Source organism: Galeopterus variegatus, unplaced genomic scaffold (genome assembly GCF_000696425.1).
Source record: "Galeopterus variegatus unplaced genomic scaffold, G_variegatus-3.0.2 Scaffold1710, whole genome shotgun sequence".
In the NCBI taxonomy this organism is placed as follows: Eukaryota; Metazoa; Chordata; class Mammalia; order Dermoptera; family Cynocephalidae; genus Galeopterus; species Galeopterus variegatus.
Window position 1 is genome coordinate 161,814 of NW_007727821.1, and position 27,329 is coordinate 189,142.

General features: G+C 54.2%; 1 protein-coding gene across 1 annotated transcript in view; it reads right to left on the reverse strand.

Moving 5' to 3' along the window:
* The window catches only part of SCUBE1 (signal peptide, CUB domain, EGF-like 1), a 129,574-nt gene that overhangs the window by 42,865 nt on the left and 59,380 nt on the right, over positions 1-27,329 (reverse strand). The window contains exons 5-7 of the mRNA XM_008578534.1: positions 21,809-21,934; positions 17,466-17,582; positions 14,824-14,913 (exon numbers count right to left, since the gene is read on the reverse strand). Of these exons, the coding sequence (XP_008576756.1) occupies positions 14,824-14,913; positions 17,466-17,582; positions 21,809-21,934 (333 nt within the window). The remainder of the gene's footprint in view (positions 1-14,823; positions 14,914-17,465; positions 17,583-21,808; positions 21,935-27,329) is intronic.

The window sequence follows — 27,329 nt, forward strand, 5'->3', positions numbered from 1 at the left end:
GGGGATCATGCCTAAGGCTGTGCAGACTAAGTGGCAGAACTGGATGGGACCCACTAGGTCTGTCTCTGACCTCCATGGCTCCTTGAGGCCAGTGGCCCACCTGACAGTCTTAAATCTCTGCCACCAGCCAGACCCAGCTCCAGGGCCTGCATAACAAAGCACATGCCCACTGGCAACTTGTACTCAACCCTCTGCCTTCCTTCCTGACTAGCTCCTCCTCCAGCATTCCCTGCCTCCATGAATGCTGCCCTGATCAGCCCTAGTGACTCCTAGGAGCCCCCTCCCCCACCTCACCTAGGGTCCAGAGCCCGGTCTTGCTGCTTAACATCTCCTGACTATCACCCCTGCTCTTCCTGCTGCCATTCTGGGCCAGGCCACCACTGTCTTCCTATGTGACCATGACAGCCTCCAAATGGTCCCTCCTCCAGATTGCTGCCTTACCGTGAGTAGCTAGAGAACTGTGCCACGTCTGCCCCTCATGTCTTCGGGCTCATGTGATAATGCTTGGAGACATCATTCCCCAAGGGCCTTCTCTGTGCCAGGCCTTGCATTGGGTGGGGGCGGGGTGAGTGGAGGGAGCAACTGGCAGTCAGCCTGTCCTTACCTCTGCCCTGGCTGCTGGGCCTCCAGCCCCACCTCTACAACACGGGGATGTAGCTTCTGCAGTGCCCATCTTATCTGTATTGTTCTGAGGTTAACAGATGTACAATGTAAAATGTAACACATATGCAAAGAGCAGTGGCAAAATCCACCTACATCCTTTGGGCTAAATGGGGGTTGAGGCCTAAAGTCTACAATTAATTATAGCGCATGCTGGCCTGGGTGGGATTGAGCACCTACTCCCTACAAGTTTCCAAGCAGATGCTCCTGGGTGCTACTGAGGAGGCCTTTTGCCTTTGATGGCGATCAGCCTGGGGTACCACCACAACCCTCATCTCTTGAGTCACTCATAAAAGCAGCATCACCTCTGTCCCCCAAGACCAGAGGTCACCCAGATCTGGTATTAGGCCAATGCTGTCTCAGAGAGAGATTCAGAAAACACACGGCCCTGTCCTCTCCCTATAGCAGGCAGTCTTAACTACAGAGTCACCCCAAATGCAAGCAGCAAATGTTAGCTGGGGACGGCAGCAGCAGCATCTCTGGCCTGTGGGGAGGTGGGGTGAGTGGGCTCCCATCCCCATCCCAGCCCCCGCCCCCACCGAGGGGCCAAGGAGAAGCTGGTGCTTGAGGGGAGCAGCGGTTCTGCAGGCTTGCCTTGTGAAGCCACACCCCATCCAGAAACACGCACGGGGACGTGCAGCTAGAGTCTACCACCAGAAACTTCAGGTGACTGGGACTGTGAAGGGGAAGAGGGCAGAATTAAACCTCAAAGAGTTTTTGTCCCAGGGATCTGCCCTGCAGACTTTCTCTCCCTGTACCCAGGCTCCAGATGACAGCTACTGGGCTCTTTCTAAAGGCCTTCGCTCTCCACCTGAAGAAAACCTCCCGCAGCACGGCCCTTTATGGTTGACAAAGCACCTTCTCATCACTAACCTCAACAAGCCTCACAGCAGCCTCATAAGCGGGGCACTTCTGTAGGTGAGGAACTGAGGCCCAGAGAAGTGAAGTAACTTGTCAATGCAGGACTGGCCACATAATTTATGGGACCCAGTGCAAAATAAAAACGAAGAGCCCTTGTTCAAAAATTGTTAAGAATTTCAAGGCAGAGATGCAGAGTATTAAACCAATGGTGGGCCCTCTTAAGGGCAGGGTCCTGGGAAACTACACAGGTTGCACACCTCGGAAGCTGTTCCTGTGTCCAGGTCACACAACTATTGGGAGGAGCTACTATTTGAGCCCAGGATTGTGAGACTCTAGGCTGGTGAGTGAGCTGGACCAGTCCAGAGAACTGGGGCTTTGACAGGGGCCCCTCAGGGTGGCTCACAGAAAGGCAGGAGGATACCTGCACCCATGGTGACCTGGCTTCCCCGGCCAGCCAGTGGAGAGAACTATTACCCTACAGGGCTTGGGTAACAAAGGGGAAGCCTCGCATGGGGCTGACTGGGGCTCTAAAGTGTGAAGAGAAAAATCCCAAACAAGTTAAAGGCACAGTCTTTGGTCTTTCTGGGTGGGCGAGGAGCTCCTGCTTTGGGCCAGGCCCTGTGTGCAGCCTGGCCAGGGCTGTGACAGAGGGAAGCAGTGGCAAAGGATGGGAGGATGCTTGCACTGCCCTAGGTCTGGGCAAGGTCCAGCAAGGTCCTTGAAGGACAGTCTCAATCACAGTGTAGCGGACAAAACGTGAGCTGTGGAGTCGGGGTTCCACACAGTGGCTGTGGGAGCTTGGGGAAGTCCCTTTGCTTCTGAGTCTTTGTCCTCAAGTGTATTGTGGAGATGAGAATATTTACCGTAGTTCTTGCTAGGCCCAGATGAAACAGTGGCTGTGCCAGTGCTTTGTAAACCGTCCTATGGTTGTGACCATGTGCTCACTTAGAACTGCTGCGTATGGAGTCAGAGCCCTAAAGTCAGCTGCTGACTCATTCAGCAATTACTTCCTGAGCTGCCCTGCACTGGGCAAATGTGCCTATGTCCCTAGCTTCAGGGAGACCACAGTCTGGCAGGGCAGCAGATGGGTCATGGGTGCTAGGTGGCTGGGGGAGAGGGACTCCAGAAATGAACCTGACGTGCCTCAGAGATCAACGGTTTATCAGGGCAGACAAAGTAAGGCCTGGACCCTGCCTTTCTCACACTGCCCACCTCCTACTCCACGCCCCATCGCACTCCCTGGTTCCACAGGGTTCTACAAGATGGCTGCCTCGCCCAGCCTAACGAATTCCTCAGGACTCAGAGGCACTGCGTCCCCCAGCTTTCCTGAGCCCTGCCCTGGGCTCTGATCCACATGGCAGCGCTGTCTATTCATGTGGTGTGAGCTCTCCCTTGACTACCTGCCTCTCTCCAGGCAGGGCCATGTCAGCGTGATCCCCATGCACAGGAGGCGACTGATGAATTGTACTCAATGATTGAGTTGATGAGCAGGGACTCTGGAGGCCCCATGAGGAATGAAATGAAGCAAGGGGACTGAGTACCTACCCTGTGTTGGGCCTGGCAAGGGAGGGTGCCGATGAACCTGACTTATCTCCAGCAACAGCCAGAGTCAAGGGCACCGAGAGGGCTAGATGGAAGCTGAGGTAGGTGGGACTGAAAGTCAGCAGGCAGGCTCACCTGGCTGAGAAGGGACAGTGCTGCATGCTGTCCTGAGTAGGGCCACGGTGAGTGCTCCAGGTGGTCCACAAGAATGGGGTGTGGACCCAGAGGCCAGTGTGCTGGGCTTAGCTCCCAATGCACCAGGGGACACTGAGCAAAGGATTCTCCCCTCTAGGTGGTGGGCCTTCTACCTGCGGTGTGCCTGGGAGTCACTGATGTGCATATTGGCAGTGTAGAGCCTGACCCTAACTCCAGAGGCTCTGATCTGGTGGGTCCTGTGTAGGCCCAGGGCCATAAGAAGACCCTGCCAGTCCTACCTCTGCCCTGTCCCTTGAAGGCCTGACCCTGGTGGCAGGAACAGCCCAAGGCTCTGACTGCAACCTGTTTAGGCCTCAGTCACAACTGGTCCACCCACCCTTCTGCCACTAGAATCAGCTGAAGCTGGCTGTGCAGAGGGGCTAGTCACTGGTGCTCGCAGCTGATCTGTCACTCTCTGCCCTCGGACCCTCTTCCCTTAGCAGACTGCTGAGCCTCCATGACTCCCATCATTTTGAGATAAGTGCCACACTCCCTGATAAGGCCCTTCCACAGTGACCCTGGTCTCCCTCATGTGCCCTGTCTCCTGAGGGGCCCTCTGAACTCAGGACACCCTGTGGCCTGTCATTAGTATTGTGCAGCAGGCTGTGTCCAGCATGGTTCTGGGCACAGTGGCTGTGGCCTCTCATGCTACCTTCCCAGTCATTCAGTAGGGGTGGTGGTGTGGGGACTTCACCCTATCTGCCAGTGCCCGTGCCCAGGTCCTAACCACGCTGCCTCTGCCTCCTGCCTCCCCACCTCTGCTGGAACACCTGCTATGCCTGTGGCTGGGCAGACGGCCACTCCTGACAGCCATCTGCTGAGGGCAGCTGCTGGATAAGAGCCTGTGAGTGGAGCTGGGCCGTGGGTGACATGCTGGTGACAGTGTGTGCGTGTGGGGAGGGAGGAAGGGAGGTCGGTGCAGCTGGAAGCAGGGAGGCTGTGGAAGTTGGGACTGCAGCCCTGACAAGGTAGGGGGCTCCCATGGAGGAAGTGGGAAAAGAGGCCTCAGAAGTGCTGCTTGTGTCTGAGGCTAGCAGGCCCCTGCCCATGCTCCTCCTTGGGTGGGTCCTGGTCTTGGCCTTCTTAGCACACAGCCCAGGTGGCTCTGAGGCCCACTGAGGACCTTTGCTGACTTTGGCCGGCCGTACAGAAATGAAAAGCCTGAAGGCCCACAGCACCTTGCAGGACCTCCATCTACCCAAGAACTGCCCTGGACAGGAGAGTTTTTGGTGAGGTAAATTTTTGTCATGGCACTGTTTTCCAGAGGTACCAGGCGAGTTTATGATTCCAGGGATGTGCGTGAGTATCGTAAACCACCCTCTCACATGCTCGTTTGGTGGGTACTCAGAAAGCAGAAGCCACTGGGACCTGAGTGACAGTGCCCTGTAAGTCTGCAGTAAGGGGGTGGAGGAGGCTTGAGGGACCCAGGAGCAAGAAAAGCACACCTTGGGAGAGGTTTCCTCATTTGGTTTGATGGGTCTTGAATACCCTGTCCACTCAGAAGAACACAGAGGCTTTACATTACAGCAGGAGGAAGTGCCCAGCGCCTGAGCACGAACCTTTGTGCTTCCAAATGGGGCCTTCCCGGTGGTGCGGCCCCCTCTCCCACCCCTCCTATCCCATGACTTCACAAAGATGGGACCAGGGACAGGGGGAAGCTGGGACTTGGAGTCTGTCTTCTCTCTTTCTGTAGAGCTCCAGCCTGTGAGCTGTGCGGGCCTCCTGGGGGTCCAGATTGTGGAAAGGTGCTTGTTAATCCTGCTGGTTCTCCAGGTTTCCCATCAGCCCACCCATATGATCTGACTAAGGCCAAACAGGTCCTGGGCTTATCGCCTCATTGTCTGGGACTTGTCATTCAAGGTTTTGTTCCTCAGTGGCATTCCAGAGTGCCCTAGCAAAATGCTAACAGCCTGGAGAAGACAAGATGGAAAGAATGGGATGTGACTGAGCACCTGCTACGGGCCACACCCAGGGCCAGGCACTGCACAGCTAGTGTCTCATCCAAGCTTCTCCAGAGACTACAACCCATTTTTGCATATGAGAAAATGGAAGCTCAGAGATGTGGGTTGACTCTGGTGTGCTGACATAGCTAGTGACTGGAGAAGCCAGGACCAAACCCAGGTCTGACTCCAGAATCTGGGCCAGGAAGAGGAATCAGGTTGATTGGAGCAAAATTCTAATCAAAGATTTCTCTGCTCTAAGAACAAACACATAGTCCTTAAAACAAAGACACAGCCTGGGTGAACAACCTGAAACCACCCCAACTCCCTCGGGTCAGACCAGGAAATCTCGCCTCAGGATGCTCTGAGCTTCTGGCTACTCCCCAGTCAACAGTCAGCTGCTAACTAACCCTTGGTCTGCAGCCACCACTTGGCCCACTCTTAGCTGGATCCAGCTAGAGATAAGCACGGGGGTTGGGGGCAGAGGAGGAGCAGGCCTCTGCCTCCCAGGTAGGTGGGGTGAGAGGGAGCCAGTGGCAGGGTGGCAGAGGTCAGCTTCACCTGTTTTTACACACTGGGGTTCTTCCCAAGGTTGCAGGTGAACGAAGGATTGCACTGCTCTTCAGGGTGCCGTTCATTTGTGGCTACAGTGGATAATCAGCATCACCACGCCAGGACCTCCTGGGTGCTAGCAGGTCAAGGAGACCAGGACTGGATTAGTTAAAACATCAGAAAGTGAGGGTGGGAGAGGTGTAATTAGGTGGCAGAGGACATTGCTGTCACATTTGGAAGGGCTTCGGAGCCCACTGGACCAAATCCTGAGGCCCAGGAACCTGGGAAAGGGTGAAGGCAGGGCAGGGGCATGTTCAGATTTGTTCCTAAGAAAGATGGCTCTGCCTGCCATTCCATGGCAGACAGGACTGGGAGACAGGGAGGTGGCTGAGCCAGAGCCCAGGGGAGAGGGACCAGGGTGGGGCGATGAGAAGTGTTCTCAGGTATTTGGAGATTAGATGAGGGTTGAGGCCCAGAGAGAGCACGTGGGAGTCAAGGTGCCCAGTCTTCACCGGGATGGGGGAGAGTGTGAAGGAAGTGGGGGTGCGGGGTGGTGGAGCAGGGTCACCTTCCATCTATGGGACTCACCTCCACTCTTAGCTACCCTGAGTAGGTGACTAGGCAGCAGAAGAACCCCTCCAGCTAGGGTTGGTCCCCAAAAGTGCCAGGGCCCAGGCTACAGGAACTCTGGTTCTGCCCAACTCACAGGGTGGCCTTGGGCTCACACACCCTCTAAGCTGCAGCCTCCCCATCTGGGGCCAGCCAATGCCCTGCCCCCTCTTCTAGTAAGCCCTGTCTGGCATCAGTCATCCACCCACTTTACCCCTCGACACGGATGAGTCACATGACCTAGCAGCCCCAGTCATGCACGTGTGAGGCTGAACTGAGGGCAGGAGCTCAAGCTTCAGTGGGGGGGCCCGAGCTGACCAGAGACCAGTGCCACTTGGGCCAGTCCAGTGACTGGGGTACAGCCTGACTTCCTGACCCTTCTCTAACAGGAGCCTAGCCCTGGAACCCTGTGGGCAGGGAGGCCACAGCTCAGCTTGAGACAGGGCCTGTCCCCTTCCCTATGGCCAGGCCTCTTGCTGAGCACCTGGCCCTGGGGAACTACTCTCTGTCATCACCTCCTTTACCAGCACTCAGATCTGCCTAAGTCCCTTCCCGCGGCCAAGCACATCCAGGCTCCGGTTCCTGTGCTTCTCTCCCAGCTGGATACCTGCCTGTCTGAGCAGTGAAGCTCCACCCATCCCATGGCACCTCCTCCAGGAAGCCTTCATTCATGCACTGAGCCAACCAGCTTCCCCCGCATTCCTGCTGTGGGCAAGACCCTGTGATGCGCTCTGAGGGGTCACCAAGCTGGTACAGACCCGGCCTCTACCCCAAGTCAGGGGATGCTGGTAGAGGAGGGGCAGGTATTGAGGATGGGGGGAGGCAAGGAATGTCCAGCGAGGTCTGGATGAGCCTTTGCCAGGTAGAACCATCCAAGATGGTGCCTGGGTAGAGTGACAGGTGGCACCAAGGCAGGAAGCCCAGGAGAGGATGAGTGAGCAGGGCCTGAGGGACAGAGGGTGGTTTCCAGGAGGTGAGTTGGATGTGTGGGGTGGGGGTGGGACACAGATTGGTGAAATCAGGAGAGACTCAGGACCGTGGAGATGGTGGCTGCAGAAAAGGAGGTGCAGGGGCCGAGCCCGTGGCGCACTCGGGAGAGTGCGGTGCTGGGAGCACAGCAGCGCTCCCGCCGCAGGTTCGGATCCTATATAGGGATGACTGGTGCGCTCACAGCGCTCACTGGCTGAGCGCGGTGCGGCCGGTCTCAAAAAGGACAAAAAAAAAAGAAAAGAAAGAAAAGGAGGTGCAGGTGGTAGCCCCCGGATGGACAGGGGGCTGGCGTGGAGCCAGCAGGTGGGTGGGGCAGGAGGAGTGTGAGTGGGTATCCAGATGAGAAATGACATTGGCTAGACCTCTCAGGGTGGCTGTGCAGGAAAATAAGGCTTGGGACAGTCTGTGCCCTGCAAGTGTTGGCCATTATTACCATAATCGCCCCTATTCTCCCCAGTCTTCCCTGGCCTTCTGGTTCTCCAGCCCCTCTCTGGAACGCTCATGATGAAGCAGCCCCTTCTGGAACGCTGTCCTGTGTGCCCGGCTCTTCCCATCCTCTCCTCACCTCCATCTCCCCTGAGCTTGGCGGGGTGAAGCGGATCATGCCCACGAGATGGACGGGAAACCCAGGGCTCAGAGGGCTAAGGCTGCAGCACCATGAACTGCAGCAGGATAGCTCCTCCCTTCTCCTCCTCCCAGCAGGCAGGGGGCCCCGAGTGTGGCTATGCGGCCCAGTGTCAGCTGCTTCCTCACACCCCAGAGGGCTTGGCTGGGAGTGGGCAGGACAGAGATGGCCAGACTGCTGGGGAGACGGGTCTGAGGGAGGAAGGGCACAGAAGTGCCAAGGGGAAGACCAGATTCCACCCGTGTCCTGCCTGCTCACTACAGCTCCCCTCCTGGCCACTTCCCTTTCCCGTGTGTGCACCTTGGTGCCCCTACCGTATCAACATAGCTGACGTGCAGTGGCTGCTCCTATGCGCCAGGCACCACTCTAAGCACTCTCTGTGCATTAGCTTCTTTCAGCCTCACGTGCTAGGAAGTACATACTACTATGATCCCTGTTTTACAGACGAGCAAACAGGCTCAGGGAGAAGTTAAGAAACTTGCCCAAGAAGGTGTGAGGAAGCCTGCCAAGGAATGGGCAGAACCGGAACCCAGGCAGTGTGTCTCCAAGGCCAAAGCTTCCCACCTCTCCTCTGGCCCTCCCTCCTGGGAGAGGCCCGGGCACTGCTTGCTGGTCAAGGGAATCACAGATGCTGGGGCTGGTCCTAGGCTCTGCCTGGCAACATCCTCAGGAACGTCTATGAAGAGGGCTCTTAAGGTACAGGGGCAGAAGTAAGGGTTCAGGGGTCCCCTCAGACCAGGCGCTGCTTCTTGGGCAGTGTCCCCATTTGCTCTGAGCTCCACAGGCATCACCAAGCACCCACTCCCAGCCAGACCACGAGAGGAAGCAGAGAAGAGTGGATTTGAACAGGGCCAGGTGGAGAGGTGCAGGGAGCTGGGCAGATGCCAGTGGCAGGAGTGCAGGGAGAGGAGTTCCTAGCAACTTTTCTATGCTTCCATTTCCTCACCTACAAAAAAATACTTTAACACCAGCACTCAGGGCGGCTGTAGGTTTAAGTGAAGGCTGGGCAGAGTGCAAGGCCCAGAGAAAGCAGGGGCTGAAGGTCAACTCTGACTGGGATCACTGGCCTGGAGGTCAGGCATTTCTGCTCTCCTGGGCATGGGCTGCTTGTGAATTCTGCCATTTAATGCCTTCAGGACACTGGCCCAGACTGCTGCTTACTGACCACGTGGCCTCTCTTCTCAGGGCCTCAGGTTCTTCATCTTTAAAGTGGGATGGCTGCTTCACAGGGTTGTGGAGGGACTCACTGGAGAGCAGATTAGAAAGCACCATGCAACTGCAGAGTGACAAAACGGTAAGAGCTCCGGCAGAGGGGGTGGGCTGAAGATGCCCTGAGACTGCTTGAGGAAGGGGGGCACCCACCGCTGGGGGGTGACAGGAGCCCACCCGAAGAGGTCAGGCTGTATCCCACACCATCAAGTCTGGTTTCAGAGCCCCCACCATGTGCTGGGAACTTTGTGGTCCTGGGCCTAAGCCCGTGAAGAGGGTAGGTGCAGGCTCCACCTTAACCAATGTTCCTCCAAGCCCAAGTTGAACCATCTGTTTTAGGCAGAATATGGCCCCCTCATATACCCACATCCTAATTCCCATGAACCTGTGGACCCTACATGGCAAAAAGGACCTTGCAGATGTGATTGAGTTAAAGATCTTGAGACAGGAGATAATCCTGGGTTATCTGGATGGGCCCAGTGTGACCACAAGGGGTCCTTAAAAGTGAAAGAGGTGGGCAGAAGAGGAGGGTCAGAGAGACACGATGTTGCTGGCTCTGAAGATGGAGGAAGGGGCCACAGGACAAGGAATGCGGTGGGTGGCCCTGTTCCTCTGGAAGCTGGAGAAGGCAAGTAATAGAGTTTGGATGTGCTGTCTTCCCAAAGCTCATGTCAAAATCTGATCCCTAACTTGGCAGTGCTGGAAGGTGTTTGGGTAATCGGGGCAGACCCTTCATGAACAGATTAATACCCTCCCTCGAGGGGAGGTAGTGAATGAGTTCTTGATCTATTAGTTTCTGCAAGAGTTGGTTGTTTAAAGGAGCCTGGAACCTCCCCCGCCCGCCTTGCTTGCTCTTGCCTTGTGATCTGCTTGCACCTGCCAGCTGCCTGCCTCTTTCCGCCACGAGTAGAAGCAGCCTGAGGCCTGCGCCAGATGCAGCTGTCCCAAAAAACCTCTTTTCTGTATAAATTACCTACTTGCAGGTATTCTGTTGTAAGCAGCAGAAATGGACTAACACAGGAAGGCAAGGGATTCACCCCTAAAGCCTCCATAAGGAACCAGCCCTGCTGACACCCTGATTTTAGCCTAGTGACACCCACATTAGACTTCTGACCTACAGAAGACAATAAATCTGTGTTGTTTTAAGCCACTAAGGTTGTGGTAATTTGTTAGCAGCAGCAACCATCTATCCTAAGTATGCTTTTGGGAAAGGAACTTGATTTAAAACCGGGAGTCGACAAGCATGACCCACAGCATCTCATCAATCCCGAGGAGTCGCAGGGGCCTGTGGCAAACTGGCTTTGCACCTCAGCTGCTCACCCAGACATTTCACTGGAGAGAGTCTGCTGGATAACTGAACCACTTCAACCTTCAAATCCAAAAAGTTTAACTGATTTTAATGGGAATCTAAAAGTGTTTGACCATGTTTTGAGGCCACTTTAAAGTAAAAATAACTTACCTAATTCTTAGCCTGTGCTCAGTGACAGAGGTAACTGTTATGAACAGCAATTGCTGGGTGCAACTGAGAACCCAAGGGTGGAGCAGGGCTGCCTGGCCCCACATGCCCCAGGCCGCTTTGCTAGACCCCCCCCCCCTCTCTGGAGGTTTTCTCTCCCCATCCACACTACACATTCTAGACTGACAGTGAATGAACAGCCAGAATTCTGGCTGTGTCCTGGCCAGCGGCAGAGCTGGAGCTACTTCATGCCTCTGAACCACAGTGTCCTCCCCCAGCAGTTTTTAGCAGAGCTGGCCTTTTCTGCTGTCAGTGCTGCCAGGAGATGGGGATCTAAGCACCCGAGGAAAGCAGCCAGTGAGTTACAGTAAGTAACACTGCAGGATTTTAGTCAAGGTTGGTGTGTTCATGTCACTTCTGGTTTCTAAACTTGGGAATCTTTTACCCAAAATGTTAGAACTTGGGTAAACAAAGAGCAAGCAAGTTCCAAGCAAGGAACTGAGAGGCTCGAATACAGGTAAAGTGCCTTGGTTTCAGTTCACATATTTTGTGCCCTCTGTTTTTTGCTTCTGTCCTGGATTTTGGCCATGTTAAAAGGTGAGGCTGCTAATTAAATGACTCGCAGATTCTAAGGGACTGTGACCTCTGCAGTCTGGACAAAATATTTCTGAAACGATTCTGGGTCACACAGCTGGCAAGAGTGTATGAAATCTAAACTCCACACCTCTATTTGGGGCAAGGCAAGTTGGAGCAGGAAGGCCACCATGAGGAGCTGTGGCTCTGAGGCCACAGACCCACTCGGAGACTCTGATGGCTCCTCCGTCTAGAATGGGGGGTGTGGCCCTGGACACCTCACGGGGAAAGGAGGGTGCACACAGGGAAAAGGAGGTTTCACCCTGGACCCGAGGACAACTCTGTTCCTGAGGACAAGTCTGTTCCCAATGTGTGGTCACCATGGAGAGTGACAAAGAAGGGAGTGTGCCCACAGAGGCTCATCAAGCTGGCAAGAGGTGCCCCAGGAGCCCTTTGGCCTGAGCTCCCCTGCACCTGTCCCCTCTCTTGCTCCTTTCCTACCCACTCTAAAAATAAACTCCATTGATACAGGAGATAACTAGTCTGTCATGGCTGGAAGACACCTGTGAGGCCATCTTAGCCACCAGGGGACGGCAGCACAGGTGCCCGCTCGGGAGGAGCCCTGTACCATGACTGCGAGGGGCCCTGCTCACATCAGACCACGTGGGGCATTTACTTGGCCCCTGTCTCCTCTCACACCAGGCACTCATCTGTCCTCTTGTGGGGGGCTGGCCGGCATGGTGGTGAAAGGGCATGGACCCTGAAGCCAGGTGGCCTAGGGTCTGATCTTGCTGTAGAACTCCTCAGTGTCTCACCTTCCTCATCTACCGCTGGGTCCTTCCCCCTCTGCCTGTCCTGTCCCTCTCTCCTCAAAGAAGTCCCCAAACAGGACTCAAGCTGCCACCAGCCCCAGGATCTACCAGGCTAAGCTGCCTCCCACAGGCCAATAACACTGGCAGCATTAACAGCTGAGGTTGACCCAATTCTGATTCCCTTTACTGCCTAGGCTGCTCTCTCCATGCAGTGCCTGGCTCTGAACGTGAAGCCCAGATGTGCTCTGACCAGCATAGGGCAGAGTGGGGATAGTCCCCTCCCCTATTCTCCACACCTTGCTTCTATTAAAGTAGCCTGGGAGCAGCCACACTCGGTGGGGGCTACCAGTTTGGGCCTAAAGTCCAACAGGACCCTAAGTTTGTACCACACAGGCTGTGCTCAGAAGAGACAGGTGCTAACAATTATGAGCTCTTGTGGTAGGGGCTCACCTGTGCTCTAGGCTTGGGGCCCCAAGATCAACCTTTCGCAGAAGCCTCTGAGGCTGGTTACCTAGTTCAGGGTGTGAGGCCTTGGCTGTTGGCCCTGTCCCCATGGTAAGTGCTGTAGGGAGACAAGAGGAGAGAGGTCTCTTCTGCCTGTGGGGTCGGACAGGTCCTAAGGGGGTGTGATGGAAGGATTTTGATAATCAGAGAGGTGGGAATGCAGGGGAGGCCAATCATCATCCATTTATTTGGTCCCCTCCCCAGTGCCTGGCACAGATCTCCCAATCTGCTCCCCAACTCTGCCTCCTGACCTGCTCTAGGATCTGGCTCTGGGCCATTATCCACTGAGAGGATTTTGATAATCAGAGAGGTGGGAATGCAGGGGAGGCCAATCATCATCCATTTATTTGGTCCCCTCCCCAGTGCCTGGCACAGATCTCCCAACCTGCTCCCCAACTCTGCCTCCTGACCTGCTCTAGGATCTGGCTCTGGGCCATTATCCACTGAGTCTAACTACAAAAAGCAAATATAGAGGCCCTCCTCTCCAACTACCCACCCACCCCACACCCACCTGCTTCATGTCAATTCAGCTCAGCCCTCTTCTGCCACTTATCCTTCTCCTGGCTAGGGTGCAGGGTACCTGAGGGGCCCAGCTCCTGGCTCTGCCCTGCTCTGGATCTCCAGCCCTCCTCTCCTAGTAAGCGTGGCCAGGGGGCCTGGGCCCTCTGAGACCTGAGTGTGGCCTCAGACCACTGACAGCTCTGGGGCTCCCACTAGCCACTCCAGCCACCTTTCCAGAAAGTCCACAGTATGGACTCGCACCTTCCTGGAGGATAGTGGTCACACCTGCTTGCTGGGCCTACACTGGAGCAGCAAAGCCCACTCCCTCTGCCATTTCCAGCTCTTCCCAGGCCAACCCAGACCACTCAAGTCAACAAGACAACCCTGTCCAAAGAATTTGCAAAGAGCTGGCTTTCCACCTGAGCTTTTTCTGTCTGTCTGTGTGACCAGCGGCAAGTGCTGTGACCTTTCTGGCCCTCAGTATTCTCATCTGAGAACAGGGCTATACCGTCCTACCTAGCACGGACTTTCAGGTTCACAGAGCATTGGCAGCCAGTCCCATGATCTACTTTGTTCCTCAAAACCCCCAGGGGGCGGGCAGGCCTCAAGCCTTTTCACCAGCACACAAGGCCACATCCCTCCCTGTGGCCCCCCCACCTCTCTCCTCCTTCCTCTCTAGATGCCTGGGCCCCTTGGAGATCCATATGAAGACCATAAAACTAGGTTACCTCTCTGGGACCTTCATGGTCCTGTGACCCCAACAATTGAGACAGCCCACATGGTCATGACCTCTGGGCTGAGCTCAGCTACGTGGGGTTGTGTGTGACTTTGGGTAGGCCAGGACACCCCAGGGAGCCTCAGTTCCTCCCTCTGAGAAATGGAGACTGCGCCACCTGACCCCATAGCTGCCAAGGCGGGTGTGAGCTATCAGAGTGACACAAAGGAGGCTGTACAGTCCCAGGCCACTACAGCTGTGCTCAGGAGGCCAGGCAGCTGGTGCATCCCTGAGGCCCACAACCCAAGAACTGTGGAACTGAGTGATGGACGAGGAATGACTGAATGAGGAGGCAGACCTGCTTTTCTGTTCTGCAGACTGAGCTCTGTCCAAGAGCAGCCGTTTCCTCTTCTCTTTCTCCCAACACTGGCCCAGGATCCGCCCTGCCAGCAAGCCTCCCAAGACACCCTGAGTGGTGTGTGAGAGCAAGGTGGTTTGTTCCCTGAGAACTAGAGGTACTGGATGGTGGCCTCCCCTTTAGGAGAGAAGAAAGATAAGGACTGTGATACCCTGAACCCTTCTCTACACTGGTGCCCTCCTCAGCTTCCATGTTGCTGACGCTGGGGGTACTAATCGCAAATGTGGGGGTTGACTACAAGCAGAGGAGGTTTACAGCAAATGTCTCCTTACACGCACAGGCCATTAGACACTGCTCTGGGTTCTTTGCTACAAACACACAAACAGAAACAAACGTGTTTGATGGAGGATACAAACTTTACAAAGAAAAAAGTGAGTTCACATCTGAAGTAGAGCCCCCCACAGTCACACAACACACATAACTCAGACAGGTGGGCACACCCTACTCCACACAGACACATGCCCACATGTACACGCTCACACCCACATGCCAGCACGCACATGCTCACACTCACACACCCCACAAGCACGCACACCCCACACACGAGCACACACACACACACACACATACCCACATGCTAACACACACCTGAGACACACATCAGCACACACACACACACAAAAGTGCAAGTATGACAAAGGAAGTGGAAGAAAAGTGTTACCCATGAGTAGCCGCCGTTTCACCCGCTTGTCCACATCAGCTACTGACGTGGCATTGAACTGAGAGCGCTCAATTGCAGCCTCATCCTTCTCTAAAACACAAGTAAGGGACAAACACGGAGCCGGTGGTTAATGAGAGCCCACTTCCCGCGGCCCAAGACAGTCCGCCTCTCAGCGTGGCGCACACAAAGCCAACACAGCACGCTGGGCCAGCATGGTGTCCTCACCAAGGGGCTAATCCCAGGAACTTCCACGGTGGGTGTGTTTAGGGCCAAGCAAAGAGGCAGCGAGGGCGGGGTGGAGGAGACATGCAGAAAAGGAAGGGTGACCACAAAATGCTCTGGGACACAGATGGAACACAGGGCCCATGTGCAAACAAACAGAGGAGAAGGCTGAGGTCAGAGCAGACAGGACTCATTTGCCGAGGGCCACAGAAGCAGACAGCACCACCGAGGTGCTCACAGAGGCACAAGCGCTTACAGACCCCCACGGCTCAGGCTGCAAAGGCAGGCATAGAACAAGGCACAGGAAGGAACAGGGCTGCGAGGTCCGGTGATGGATGCACCTGGGACAGCAGATGCCCTGTCACGAGGATGCAAAAGTGTGTCAAACACTCATGCAAAATTAAGAACAAAACATATGGAGGCACATACACATATACACACACGCACACAAGAATGGATCTAGTTGAATAGACAGAAAAACCATGGGATCGATTTGGGCAGCGCTGGTTGCCTGCTTGTCTATAGAGGACTAGAGCTAAACATTCAAGTGCTCAACGAGGGGTTGCAAAGAGGAGTTAGTCGTTTTAGGAGTGTGCGGGAGAGAAATGGCCTAGGGCAGGCCAGGGAGCATTCTGGCCACTTGGGCACAAAGCTCTGCCAAGATGCTTCCTGTGGAGGAGCACGTGAGGTTAGCTGGTTTGGTTGTTTTAGGAGTGTGCGGGAGAGAAATGGCCTAGGGCAGGCCAGGGAGCATTCTGGCCACTCGGGCACAAAGCTCTGCCAAGATGCTTCCTGTGGAGGAGCACGTGAGGTTAGCTGGTTTGGTTTCTCTGCTCAGTTGGAAATGTGTGGCGACATTCATTCCCGAGGGGGGAACTGATGAAGAGTGAGCAAAGTCAGATGAAAGGTTTCTCATCCTGGCCAGAAGTGGAAGCGACAGCAGCAGGAGTTGGGTAAAGAAAATGATTTCTAACGAGAGGGGAGGAAAGAGGGCACTCGGGAAGTTACTCTAGAAAGCAGATCCAAGCAGGGACCTTCACATGCAGCAGACACCAAAAAATAGAAAAATAATAAAAGATGAGTCAGGTGGACAAAGACAAGATGTGTTAGACAAAGGCTGGGTGTGTGTCTGGCCCGGCAGCTGTTTGCACTGGTCCAGCGGCCGCAGAGCCGGCTCCACTGGAGACGGCAAACTCTGAGGGAGACCTCGAGCGGACAAGACAGGAGGGAGGCGGTGTGGCCCAGGAGAGTCCCCGGGCAGGACAGCAGCGGGAGAGAGGCCAGAGGAGAGGAGGTTCTAGATGGGATCAGGCTGCAATAGAGACACTGGTCTGAGACCAGATTTGGCTTTTAATTTTTTTTTTTTTTTTGATTGGTTGGTTTGGTTTGGCTTTTGGCTCTGAAAATAATTAATGAACGTCAGTTATCAGACAAGACAGGCAATCAGGGACCATCACCAGAAAAGCAGGAGGAATGAGATAAAATGAAATAAAAAATGGCTGTCTGAAAGAAGAGACCACACAGAGGAAGGGAGAATCACCGCAGGCAGCAGCACCCTGTGACTACAGCCCCAGACTATGGAGGTGACGGCCCAGTGCCCCGCCCGGCCCAGTGCCCAGCTCCCTGAGACACAAGGGGCAGAGTCACAGGGTACAGGATGCAACAGCAAACTCTGGGCTGCATGTGCTTTTGCTTGCTTACCAACCCCTTTTCTGTTACTTGAAAGTCCCTCAAGAAATGTATTCTGAGTTGACAATGAGAAATGGTTCACGGACTGAATGGGAGAGAAGTCCAGCGAGAGTCCCGTGAGCTCAGAATGAAAAGCAGTGAAAACACCCAAACCTCACATAGGATTCACACCATCCGTCTTCCCTGGAGTTTAAGACAATGAAGACTTAAAGCAGTGTTCTGAGAAAACCTCTTGGTTTTCCAGACAGCTGTGGGCAGCTCACATAACGAGTGGTGGCTGTGATACAGATTAAACGAGTCTGGCTGTGCGTTTCCCCACATTAGGGGAGGAAACACCTGCACTTCAGAACTAGAAGATGCCTTTCTTAGGTACACGCACCTTCCTCCTCCCCACAGACCACCTGTAGACTAGTCCCCACATCAAGGACGAGGACATGCAGAAACGGCCCCTTCCTGTCAGGGAGGCCTGAGTCAGGAGTTGTGGGGAGCACAGAGCAGAGGAGCTTGGCCCTGGGTGGCTGCAGGACACTGGACATGTCTCCACAGAAAGCTTCCCTTGGGGATGCCTGTCATTCCCATCCTTACCATGGGGCCTTCCTTTCCATGTTTCCCTTAAGCTTCCTTCTGGGAAACCGGGACTTGGCAGGGTGCTGGCAGACTTCGGGCCACATGGTGTGCCCCCTGGGGAGCAGGGCGACACAAGGGTGTGCACAGCAGAGGCGCCTACTTACCAATGCACGTCCGACCGTCTGAATGGAGGGCGTACTTCTGGTGGCAGCCGCACATGGGGCCCGTGTCTGTGTCCTCGCAGCTGTGCTGGCAGCCTCCGTTTCCATAGTTACAGGTTACTAGTTGGGCCCAAAGTGTATACACAGAAGGACAACAAAAACGATTAGTTTGTTGGTGCTGGTTGTTTCTCTTAGGGATGGGGAAGGAAAGTGAGGGTCTAAAATCGTCAGTGGATAGGATCACTGAGGCTTGCCAGGCAACAGACGCACATTTCCCTGTACTTTAGCCCCTCCAGGGTCTTGGACCGAGAATGGGCTTTGGGTTGTCTGGGCTTTGAACAGAGCCAGCACACAGCTGAAGACAGGGATAAGCGAGACAGTTTTATCCTTCCTATGTTGCAAGACACTTTAAAACTGCCCGTCTCGATGGAACAAATGTCTGTTAATACCAGAACATACTTGACGACCTGTGTGTGGTGGTTCAAGTGCCTATGTCTTGGGGTGGGTGGAAAGATGTCTCCACGGATGACCATCCTCTTTGGGTCCCAGTGGCCATCTCAAACTCTACCCCCTCAAAGCCCTAATCCTTCCAGCTTGGCAATGTCCAAACACAGATTAACGTCATGTGAGGTGCAGTTTTAAAAATGACCTTGATAAAACATGTTATGTAGTTTGCAATGCCTGTGGCTTGAAGGGCTTGTGCCCTTCAGCCCAGAATCTCAAGATGGTTCACAACATCAGCAAACCTGGATCAGCTGAAAAGAGGGCTAAACAAAAAGGAGCCAGTCTGAAGCAGAAAAACGACAAGTCAAGTTTATTTAAAAGAAAACACATTTTCACTTTCCAGGGTGAGATATCACTAGAGGAGAACAAGGGGATCCGGGATCTCTATGGGAGGGATCGTGACAGCCCGGCTTACCATGCCACTGAGACAACTGCGAGCCTGTCACCGGCCAGCAGAAGGTACCCCAGGGCCTCAGGGGCAGGGGGCCTTCTTAGATACCTTCACCATTTGTCCAGAATTCTGTCTATACTCTTAATTTACCTGGCAGAACCCTAATGATGATCAAATATGCAAAAATAAATCTCAGACCAGCTATGGTCAGAAGGGCTAAAAACTTCAAGCCCTGAGAGTTTGAATTAATTACGTTCTGTTAGGTTGACCCATTAGCATGGTGGTAACAGAGCAAAGTCATTGGGAGCAACTCCTTGGGGAAGAATTCCAAACATCTCAGAACTGACTTCTGCGATGGCATTTCTCGGGTACTTCTCCTTTCATGAAAACAACAACACAGACCCTTCTGGACGTGCCTGTTCTGAGCGATGGTGGCCCCTTAGACTTGAACATATGCAGTTTCCACAGCAGGTAAGGAGGATATAGGGCATGGCTTGATGGGGACAGCTCAGCGTCCCACATGCTGTCCTCAGCAACCAGAGGCTCTAATGGGCTGCTCCCTCTTCCATAGGGATCTTCCATAGATTCCCCCCCCAAGGTAGGGATCTAACTTCTAGGGTGAAATTTCAAGGACCTGTAAGATACCTCAGGAAACACTGGGGAATTGAGCACAAAGCCGTCTGGCCCCTACTCCTTGGGAGCATCTTTTCTCTTAGCACTTGAGGGTGGAGCTGGCATCCTGGAGTCACATTCTCTCATCTTTGAAACAGCTCTAACCCAGCAAAGCCATGGGTTCCAGGGGGCTGTGGCTCTGCACAGATCTCAAGTGAGGAGGAGAGACCCAGGCAGAGTCCCATTTTGGTCTGGACATCACGTGCATTTTCAGGTCTGAGAAGAGCCCCACTTCAGAGTGGTCAGGGGTACAGCTGGGCAGGAGGCAGGATAGTGCAGATAGTTCTTCCCAAGTCTGGGCTCCTGGAGATGGACTGTGCCCTGAAAATGATCCTAACGAGGACACAGAGACCTGTCTGAGGCAACTTGAGAGAGGTTTACGCTCAGGGCCCCTTGCTCCTTCCACACAGGCATTTGCGCATCTCACAGAGCCCTGTGCATGAGCCTTTGAGCACCTGGAGAGCCTAGAGCTTGTGCCTGGAAATACCTGAGCCCCAAACTCAGAAGGCAAAGAGAAGGATGGAAAAAACCTTTCTGGCCCTGGTGTGGGTCCTGGGCTCTGGAGGGATGAGACAGTTTGGTGCAGAGCCCTGAGGTCTCCCTGGTCTAGAGAGGCTGGCTAAGCCAGGCCTTAGCCCCCAACCTAACTTGAGATCCAGAAATTCCTGGACAACATGTGACCTCAAGGGCTACAGCGAAAGTCTCATAGCTAATTTTACATTAGCCTTGTCTCATTAACCACACAGAAGGAACCAAAGCTGGACTGGCTTGGCAGCCACATGTGCAGCCCCTTCATGGGAGGCCGCAGGGCAGTCACCCACTCCTTGGCCCCTGAAATCACATCAGGTTCTCCACACCTTGGCAACACCCAGCGATGAGGGTGCGACTGCTGTTTCTGAAACCAGCAAACGTTCTGGGCAAGGGTTTATCTCTTCTCTGACCAGGGGGTGGTTGGGGTAGGGGTGGAAGGTCTTAGCTGCTCATAGACTCCTGCCTTGTCTCTGACCTCTCAAATCAGGCCAGCCTCTCAGGAGATGCTCTCTGGGCAAACTGTCCCCCTTAGAGCACTTGTCTCAGATGGAATTATGGAATTAGGTAGCAAGCCATGCCGGCTTGCAGCCCTCTTCCCAGCACTGGCCCAGAGTGGGTGCGCTGCCCATTTTCTGATCGAAGGAAAGCACTTTCCTTCTGGCCAAGGCTATCAATGAGCCTGCCAATTCCACGTATTCTTGTCCTTCACCTTTTTTGTGAAGAAACTTGGATCACCCAACAGGGAGGACTGGGAGAGCTGGAGATAGCATTTTCTGTTCTGAAAGTGGGCAGGTGGCAGGAGGTTTCTCTGAAGTTAAAAGAATCAGTCTGGTATAGAGAAGGCGGGGGGCTCTGGCTGGAGTTTCGGGGCTGGAGATGGGCATTTCCAAATCAAAACGGTCCCTGTTTGGTCCTGCCCTTGGTGACAGCATATATGTTTATCTTTGCTATCCCACAGGAAAGAGCCAGGAATAAAGAGAGGACTTGAACCATAGGTGGGGAAGAAGGAAGCACCTTTGCTTTGGGGAACGGAGGGATCACGAACGGGCTAGAACATGAGTTCTTGGAGATGGATGCACGTGCATCTGATGCACATGCATGTGTGTCCTTAGGGCCTTGCTGAGTGTTCAAGGAGAGCATGAGTTGGGAAAGGAGGAGTCCAAAGGAGAGCTGATGACAACTGAGAGCACCATGGTGACTAAGGATGACGGAGGAACCAAGGGCCAGCTGTCTTCTCCACAGAATGACGGATGGAAGAAAGGCTTTTTTTGTTTGTTTGTTTTGACAGCGAGTCAGCCTCAGTCTCCCATTTCAACAGCTAGGGTGAGGACCACTTTCTCTGCTGGGAGTTTGAATTGGACTTCTCCGTACTATTTTTCTGCATCAGAAGGCGGGCTTGGTATGAAGAAGGCGAGCTGGCCAGAGATGCAAAGTGCTTACAGCAGCCCCCCTTGGCTCTTTGCAGACACAGGGCAAACATGACATCAGTCTGGACATCCTGCTGCCCGATGAGGAGAGGCCAATCCCAATTATCTCCCACAGCTGTTGGGAGGGTCTGCTGGGTCTGAAGCGTTTGAGGACTAGATGAATGTGTTCAGCCAAGCCACTGTTCTACTTGGTTTACCAGCTCCCACTCCTACTGGGGAGCTGGGTGACCATGTTAAGAGGATGGATTACTCTTGAGCTCTGCAGGCAGACCTCCACGCAGGTCCTGGAAATGGCGCCTTTGGCCAAGGGCCTCATTCAACCCAGATATCCCAGGATATCACCATTTGCAGTCTGTCTTGTAGGGGTCAGACTGCGAGCTCTAATCTTCGATCCTAGAAATAAGGTCAGCACAGCCCGGAATGGAACCCCCCAGAACCACGCTCCTTTCATTCTTTATACTATTCTGTTACCAAGGGCTTCCCAGAACCATCAAGAAATCTGGGCTCTAACACCTCTGTCCATAGCCCCTCCATTCCTGCTGGAGAGCTCGGGCTCAGGGCCAGACATAAGATCTGGCCCAGCTCCTGGGGTGTGTCAGTGGTGTCATGCCTGGTGGGGAAAACCCCAAGCCTGGGGTTCACAGCCTCTGTCCCTCATGCACCGTACCCCACTCACCCCGGCCTTCAGCTGGCCTTGCCCTTCTCTCCACCCCATGGGGCTGAGAGTCCTCCCTGGCCAACATCGAGCCAATTGGACCCACCACAAAGCAATGGCAGGAGACGTGTGGGGATGTCTGACCCATTTGCCTCCATCTACCTACGTGTGCAGTCCTTCTGGTTTTGGGCAAGGTCAAAGCCGGGCCTGCAGTCACAGGCTACCCCACCTTTGGGCGTCTCCCGGCAGATGTGGGCACAGCCATGGTCTTTGTTCATGCAGTTCATACCCTCTGGGAAAAGAGACAAGAGAGGGGTTGGGGGCCAGGGAGAGAGAGGGAGAGAAAAAATTTCAGGCTGAAAAGACATAGCCAACGAAATGTCACAATCAAATGGTGTGCTCCTGGGTTGCCATTGCACATTGTCTGCACACATGTGCACATGGACGCCCCCCTCCCAACACATACAGGTGTGCACCAGCCATCCACATGGAGATCCCTTAGGGAGAAAACAAGGGCATGTGCCTGGGTCTAGAGCCAAACCTTGGTCTGTGAGCTGCACTGTAAACGACACCTGGGGACCCAAGAGGCAAAGCTCCTGCCCTAGGTCAGATGTAAGGGTGGGGTCTGTGGAGCTGTTTTTAGGTCAGGGCCATTTGGCCCCCTGTCCTTAGTCACCCATGGTTATAGGACATTCCCCCCAACCCCCAGCAGACTTGACCTCTACTCCCTGTCTGTCTGTCTGGAGTAGCTCAGACCCCCTTTGGTTGACCCCAGTTGATGTTCATCTTCCTGGTGATTTGTGAGGAGTTTCCAGAATTTATGAGGTCAGGGGTCAAGTGAGAGACTACAGGTCACAGGTCCATCAAGAGGCCTCTAGCCTACCTTGTCTATACATCTTACAGAAGGAGAAAATGAGCCCCTGAGATGGGGAAGGGAATGTTCTAGACCATACAGCAGTGCTGGAACTATAGAGAAAGTGAAGGAAAATGGTCAAGGCCCCTCAGATGTTCAGAATCTTGCCGAGCATTTGATGTAAATACGCATGTGCGCCCAGGTGTTCCTTGGTTATTGTCTAATGTAATTGCACATGTGCACCCAGCTGTCCTGGGTTATGGACTTAAGTACAAAGGATGAGTGGCTCTGATCCACGGTGCCCCCTGTCACTGGGGGGCGGGGGTACTGCTACTGGACGCTGTTGCTGCTGCTGCCAGGGCCTCTGGGACCATCCAGGAGGCCACTGCTGCTGCTGCTGCTGTTGCTGAGGACTGAGCTCGTGTCGTCTGCCAATGGCTCCTGGGACCTTTCTCAATGACCTAGCTCATGGACCTGTGTGTGAGGGGTCTGGTGACCCAGTCTGTACAGTGGGTTTGAAGGGTTTGAGCCCTAGTCCTGACAATACAAATGGAAACTTAGTATAAAAAACGTTTTGGCTTTAGCATAGCTATTGCTGTAACCCGACAATTGGCGTAGCCATGTAGCTTTACAGTAACCTATGCCATTGGGCTCCCAGCCATGGCTCTCCCACCCTGAGGTCACTGGGCTACACTTGTGGGACCCTGATGGCTGACTGGCAGCAAATGCTTCCTGGGGTGAACAGAATTAGGAACCCGGCATAGAGTTAGCATAATCCATGCTGTCTAGTATTGTTAATTGTCTGCAGACTTAAAAGCTTATGAAAATTCAAGGCCAATTCAGATGCTGTATCCTTTGAAACTCTCTGAGCAGCCCCTCAGCAAAGCATATAACCCTTGGCTCCTCTTCTGACCTTCTATGGCTGTCACTGGAAGGTGTGAGGACGCTGTCCCAGCTCCCCTGCATCACAGGACGTCGTCTCTGACCACCTCCACCACCCCCCTAGCTTTTACAAACCGCATGAGATTTCCAACCCCCTTGCCCATCCAACAGCTTGAGTCCCCGATAGGGTCCTCTGCAGCCACTGTGGGCCTTCCATTCCCTCTAGAGGCACCAGAGAGGCCTGGGGCAGACCTGGCCCACACCCATGGCAGCTGCTCCATGGAGGGTGGCGGACTCTGGCTGCCTCTCAAGCAGTAGAGAGCAAAATGGCCTGCCTTCGAGACCAACTCCTTCACAACCTCCCCTTCTCTGGGCTTGGTCTAGAAAACTGATTCCTCCTCTGCCTAACTGATGCCTTCTTGCTTCTCGGAGCAGCTCAAGTTCTGACCCTATGGACCATGCCAGCTGGTCTTGGATTTCTTGGCTTTCTGTGCTCTTCCTCCCAGTTCGAAAGATGCTGATGGGTGGCTCTGTATCTCCTCCTGCTGCTGGTCTCTCCCACTAGATGGCACGTTCCTTAGGCAGGAGATGTGTCCTGCTCACTGCTGGGTGCTGGCACCTAGAACTGTGGTTGCACCCAGCAGACACCCAGTCTTTCTTACGTTTACTGAGTGAGCACATGGAAAGCCACCAGAAGGAGAGGCCAGCTCCAGGCCCATAAGATGGCCTGGCCATGTGCTCACCACCATCAAGGCACCTTGAGGAAGACTGTGGCACTTAAAAGAGGGGCTTAGGGCTGGAACCCACCCCACAGTATACCTGAGCCTCTGATTAGCCTTCTCTGGGACTCTGTTTTCTCAGCTGTGAAATGGGGATGTAATAATCTGTACCTCCTAGGGTTGCTGTGATGCTCAAATGGGATAACTATATTATATAGAGTGTGGCAGAGCAGGTTCTCAACAAAATGTCTGTTATTAGAGCGCTTCTGCTTTGCTCCTGCTCACTCTGCCTTGCATTAAATAGGGACAGTTGCTCAAGTTGCTCTCTCTCTCGCCAGCCATAGGTAACCTGAGGGGAGACCTGAGCTTTATTCATTTCTGTACCATAAGCACCCAGCACAGGGCCTGGCACAGGGTTGGGGCTCAGCAAACAGTGGCTGAAAGAAAGAGAAGAAAAATGAGTGGAGGAGAGGGAAGGATGGAAAAGGAGAGGAAGGGGAGAGGAAGGAAGAAGAGAGAAATAAAGGCTGTCCTATCTCAGAACAGATCAAACCCCCTGTCCGTTATTTTAGGGGGCAAGGTGAAAATGCTACTGTGGCGGTTCTGGTTGTGTGTTCTATGAAACACAGCACCCTGGATGCCTGATGTAGGAAATTTACAACACACGTGTATTAAGGGCTCTGAGAAGTCCTAGAGTCACCATGGAACAGTCTCCTTCCCCCTCACTTAACACGGTGTCCTCGACTGGAAGGGACCCCAGGACTAGGAGGGTCTAAGGATGGCCCCTCCAGCTCCTCACCTTACAGATGAGGCAACAGTGGCACAGGGACTGGGACAGCAGGCTGAGGCAGAGACAGGGCACTGGCTCTACCACCTACAGCATGCATGTCTTCCTCTGTGCCTCACAGACTCGGGGCAAGAGTGGGTGGCACTCGCTCCCTGCCCTCTCCCAGGAGGGCCATCCTGAGGGTAATGAGCTAAAAGGAGAAAATGCCAGCTTGTTCCTTCCTGCAGGTAGCATTACTGGGACAGCTACACCAAGAGCCATGAGGCCAAGTAGACATTTGAAGGTGAGAAGGTGAACCCTGGGGCAGGTGAGATGTTCGGACAAGCACTTCTGTTCCAGAAGAATGCCCTGGGCTTTGTATTGGAAGGGACTTTGTGGGTGCACTGCTCCACCCCTTCTGCTGTGGCCTCAGGAGCAGTCCCTGCCCCATCCTAACTCCTCTGTGCCAGCCAGGCCCACTCTGGCCAGCTCCGGCTAGCAGACTGTTTCCACATCTCCACTAATGCCAGCCTGCTTGTTCCTCAAGAGCAGGGCTGAGTCCATTCACGCCCAACCCCAATCCAGAGGCTGAGACCCAGCCCGGGGCCAGGCACACAGCAGGATTCTGTAAGCCTGTGAGACTGAAGGGCCCTGACTCAAAATGTCCTCCTGTGGCTCCCTGCTTAGTACCACATCTGCTCTTGGGAGCCATACAACATCTCCCTTGGCCTAGATAGGGGGAGAGCCACAGAGTGATGAATTCAGCAGAGGCCCTGTTTGTCTCCCCTCCTCGAGGGAAGTAAGATAGAATTTCAGAGTCATTCCCAGAAATCTACATCTTCAGAGGCCTGGTGTCCATCAGGCCAGGCTGTGCGCCAGGTCGAATCTAATCTGATTGAACCCATTCAAATCCAATTACGTTCTGCAAACTCAGACCAAGGGTCTCCTTGGTGCCCAAGACGAGTCAGGGAGTAATGAGGAGACAGATGCTTTGCTGCCACATCTCCAGGTCCAAATTCATACTCTGCCACCTGCTGTGTGACCTTGGGCAATTCACTTCACCTCTGAGCCTTAGTTTCCACTTGTGTAAAACTGGACAGGTGTAGGACTTGCTTCCCAGGTGCGCACTAAATGTGCAGCCCCTTCTCTGGGTGAATGAGGTGACTGGCTAAGGGTGCAGCTAGGGTTGTTGTGGGATTTCATTCCAGGCAGGAGGGAGCCACAGAAAGGTTGTCAATATGGGAGTGATGTGTTTAAGTGTCAGAAAGATCTCTAGATGCTGTGTGGAAGGTGCCCTGGAGGGGCAGGACTGCAGGCCATAAACAAGTGTGGAGGCGGTTGCTACCACCCCAAAAGGGATGAAGGAGGCTGGTGGGAGGGCAGTAGCTGTGGGGACAGGTAGGAAGGCTGGGCTGGGATACATTTAAGTGCCTCTTCCCTTTACTTTTCTGGAAGACACGATGTATGAACTTGGGCCCTGACTACACTTTTAATTGAATCCTCACAACAAACCTTAGAAGTGGCCGCTGCCATACCTGTTTCACAAACAAGTGCTGGGTCAGAGCAGGGGAAAGATGTGTCTGCCACACTGTGACGCAGAGGCAGGGTCAAGCCCTGGGGTGTGCCTTCTTCTCCCAAGTGCCCAGCGCTTCCTCCCAGTGGGCCCCTCCCCCAGCTCCTTGCCGCCTTCTCTGGACCCTCTGACAGCCCCACCAGGGCCTCTTCTGCCCAAAAGTCTTCCATCATTTCTGGATACTCCCCTAGAGCGTGCACAGAAAGAAACGACGGCAGCATGCACGCCCATCCTCCGCAATGCAAAGGCCCCGGATGCGGATGCGGCTAAAGGAGGGGGAGCAGCAGGCCCTGTGTGTTTGTATTCAGAAGCTAGGCCTTGCCTGGGGCCCCTGGCCCGGGATAACAGAGTGGAATGTGTGCCTCCTGAGGGTCGTTGCTATAGCGACCTCATCAATAACATCATTTTCCACATCCATGTCCCTTAAACACATGGGAAGGGGCAGCAAGCTGGGAACGGCAGATCAGGGAGAAAAGAACAGTTACCCTGCTCCGCCCTTCCGCCTCAACCTGGGAGGAAAGGATTTTCCTCCCCTTCACCTCATCAACAGAAAATTATGGAGACGAGAAAGAGGCCGGAGTCCTGGCGGGGAGAGGGGTGGGCAGGAGGCCGTTGCCTTCCCCGCCCAGACTCCGCAAGCTGTCCAAGCCCTGCGGGGAAAACCAAACAGGGGCTCCAAGGAGTTTGAAGGGTGTTGAAGGAAACATCAGAAAACTCCACCGAAGGCCGGCCCGTGGCTCACTCGGTAGAGTGCGGTGCTGATAACACCAAGGCCACGGGTTCGGATCCTATATAGGGATGGCCGGTTTGCTCACTGGCTGAGCGTGGTGCTGATAACACCAAGGCCACGGGTTCGGATCCTATATAGGGATGGCCGGTTTGCTCACTGGCTGA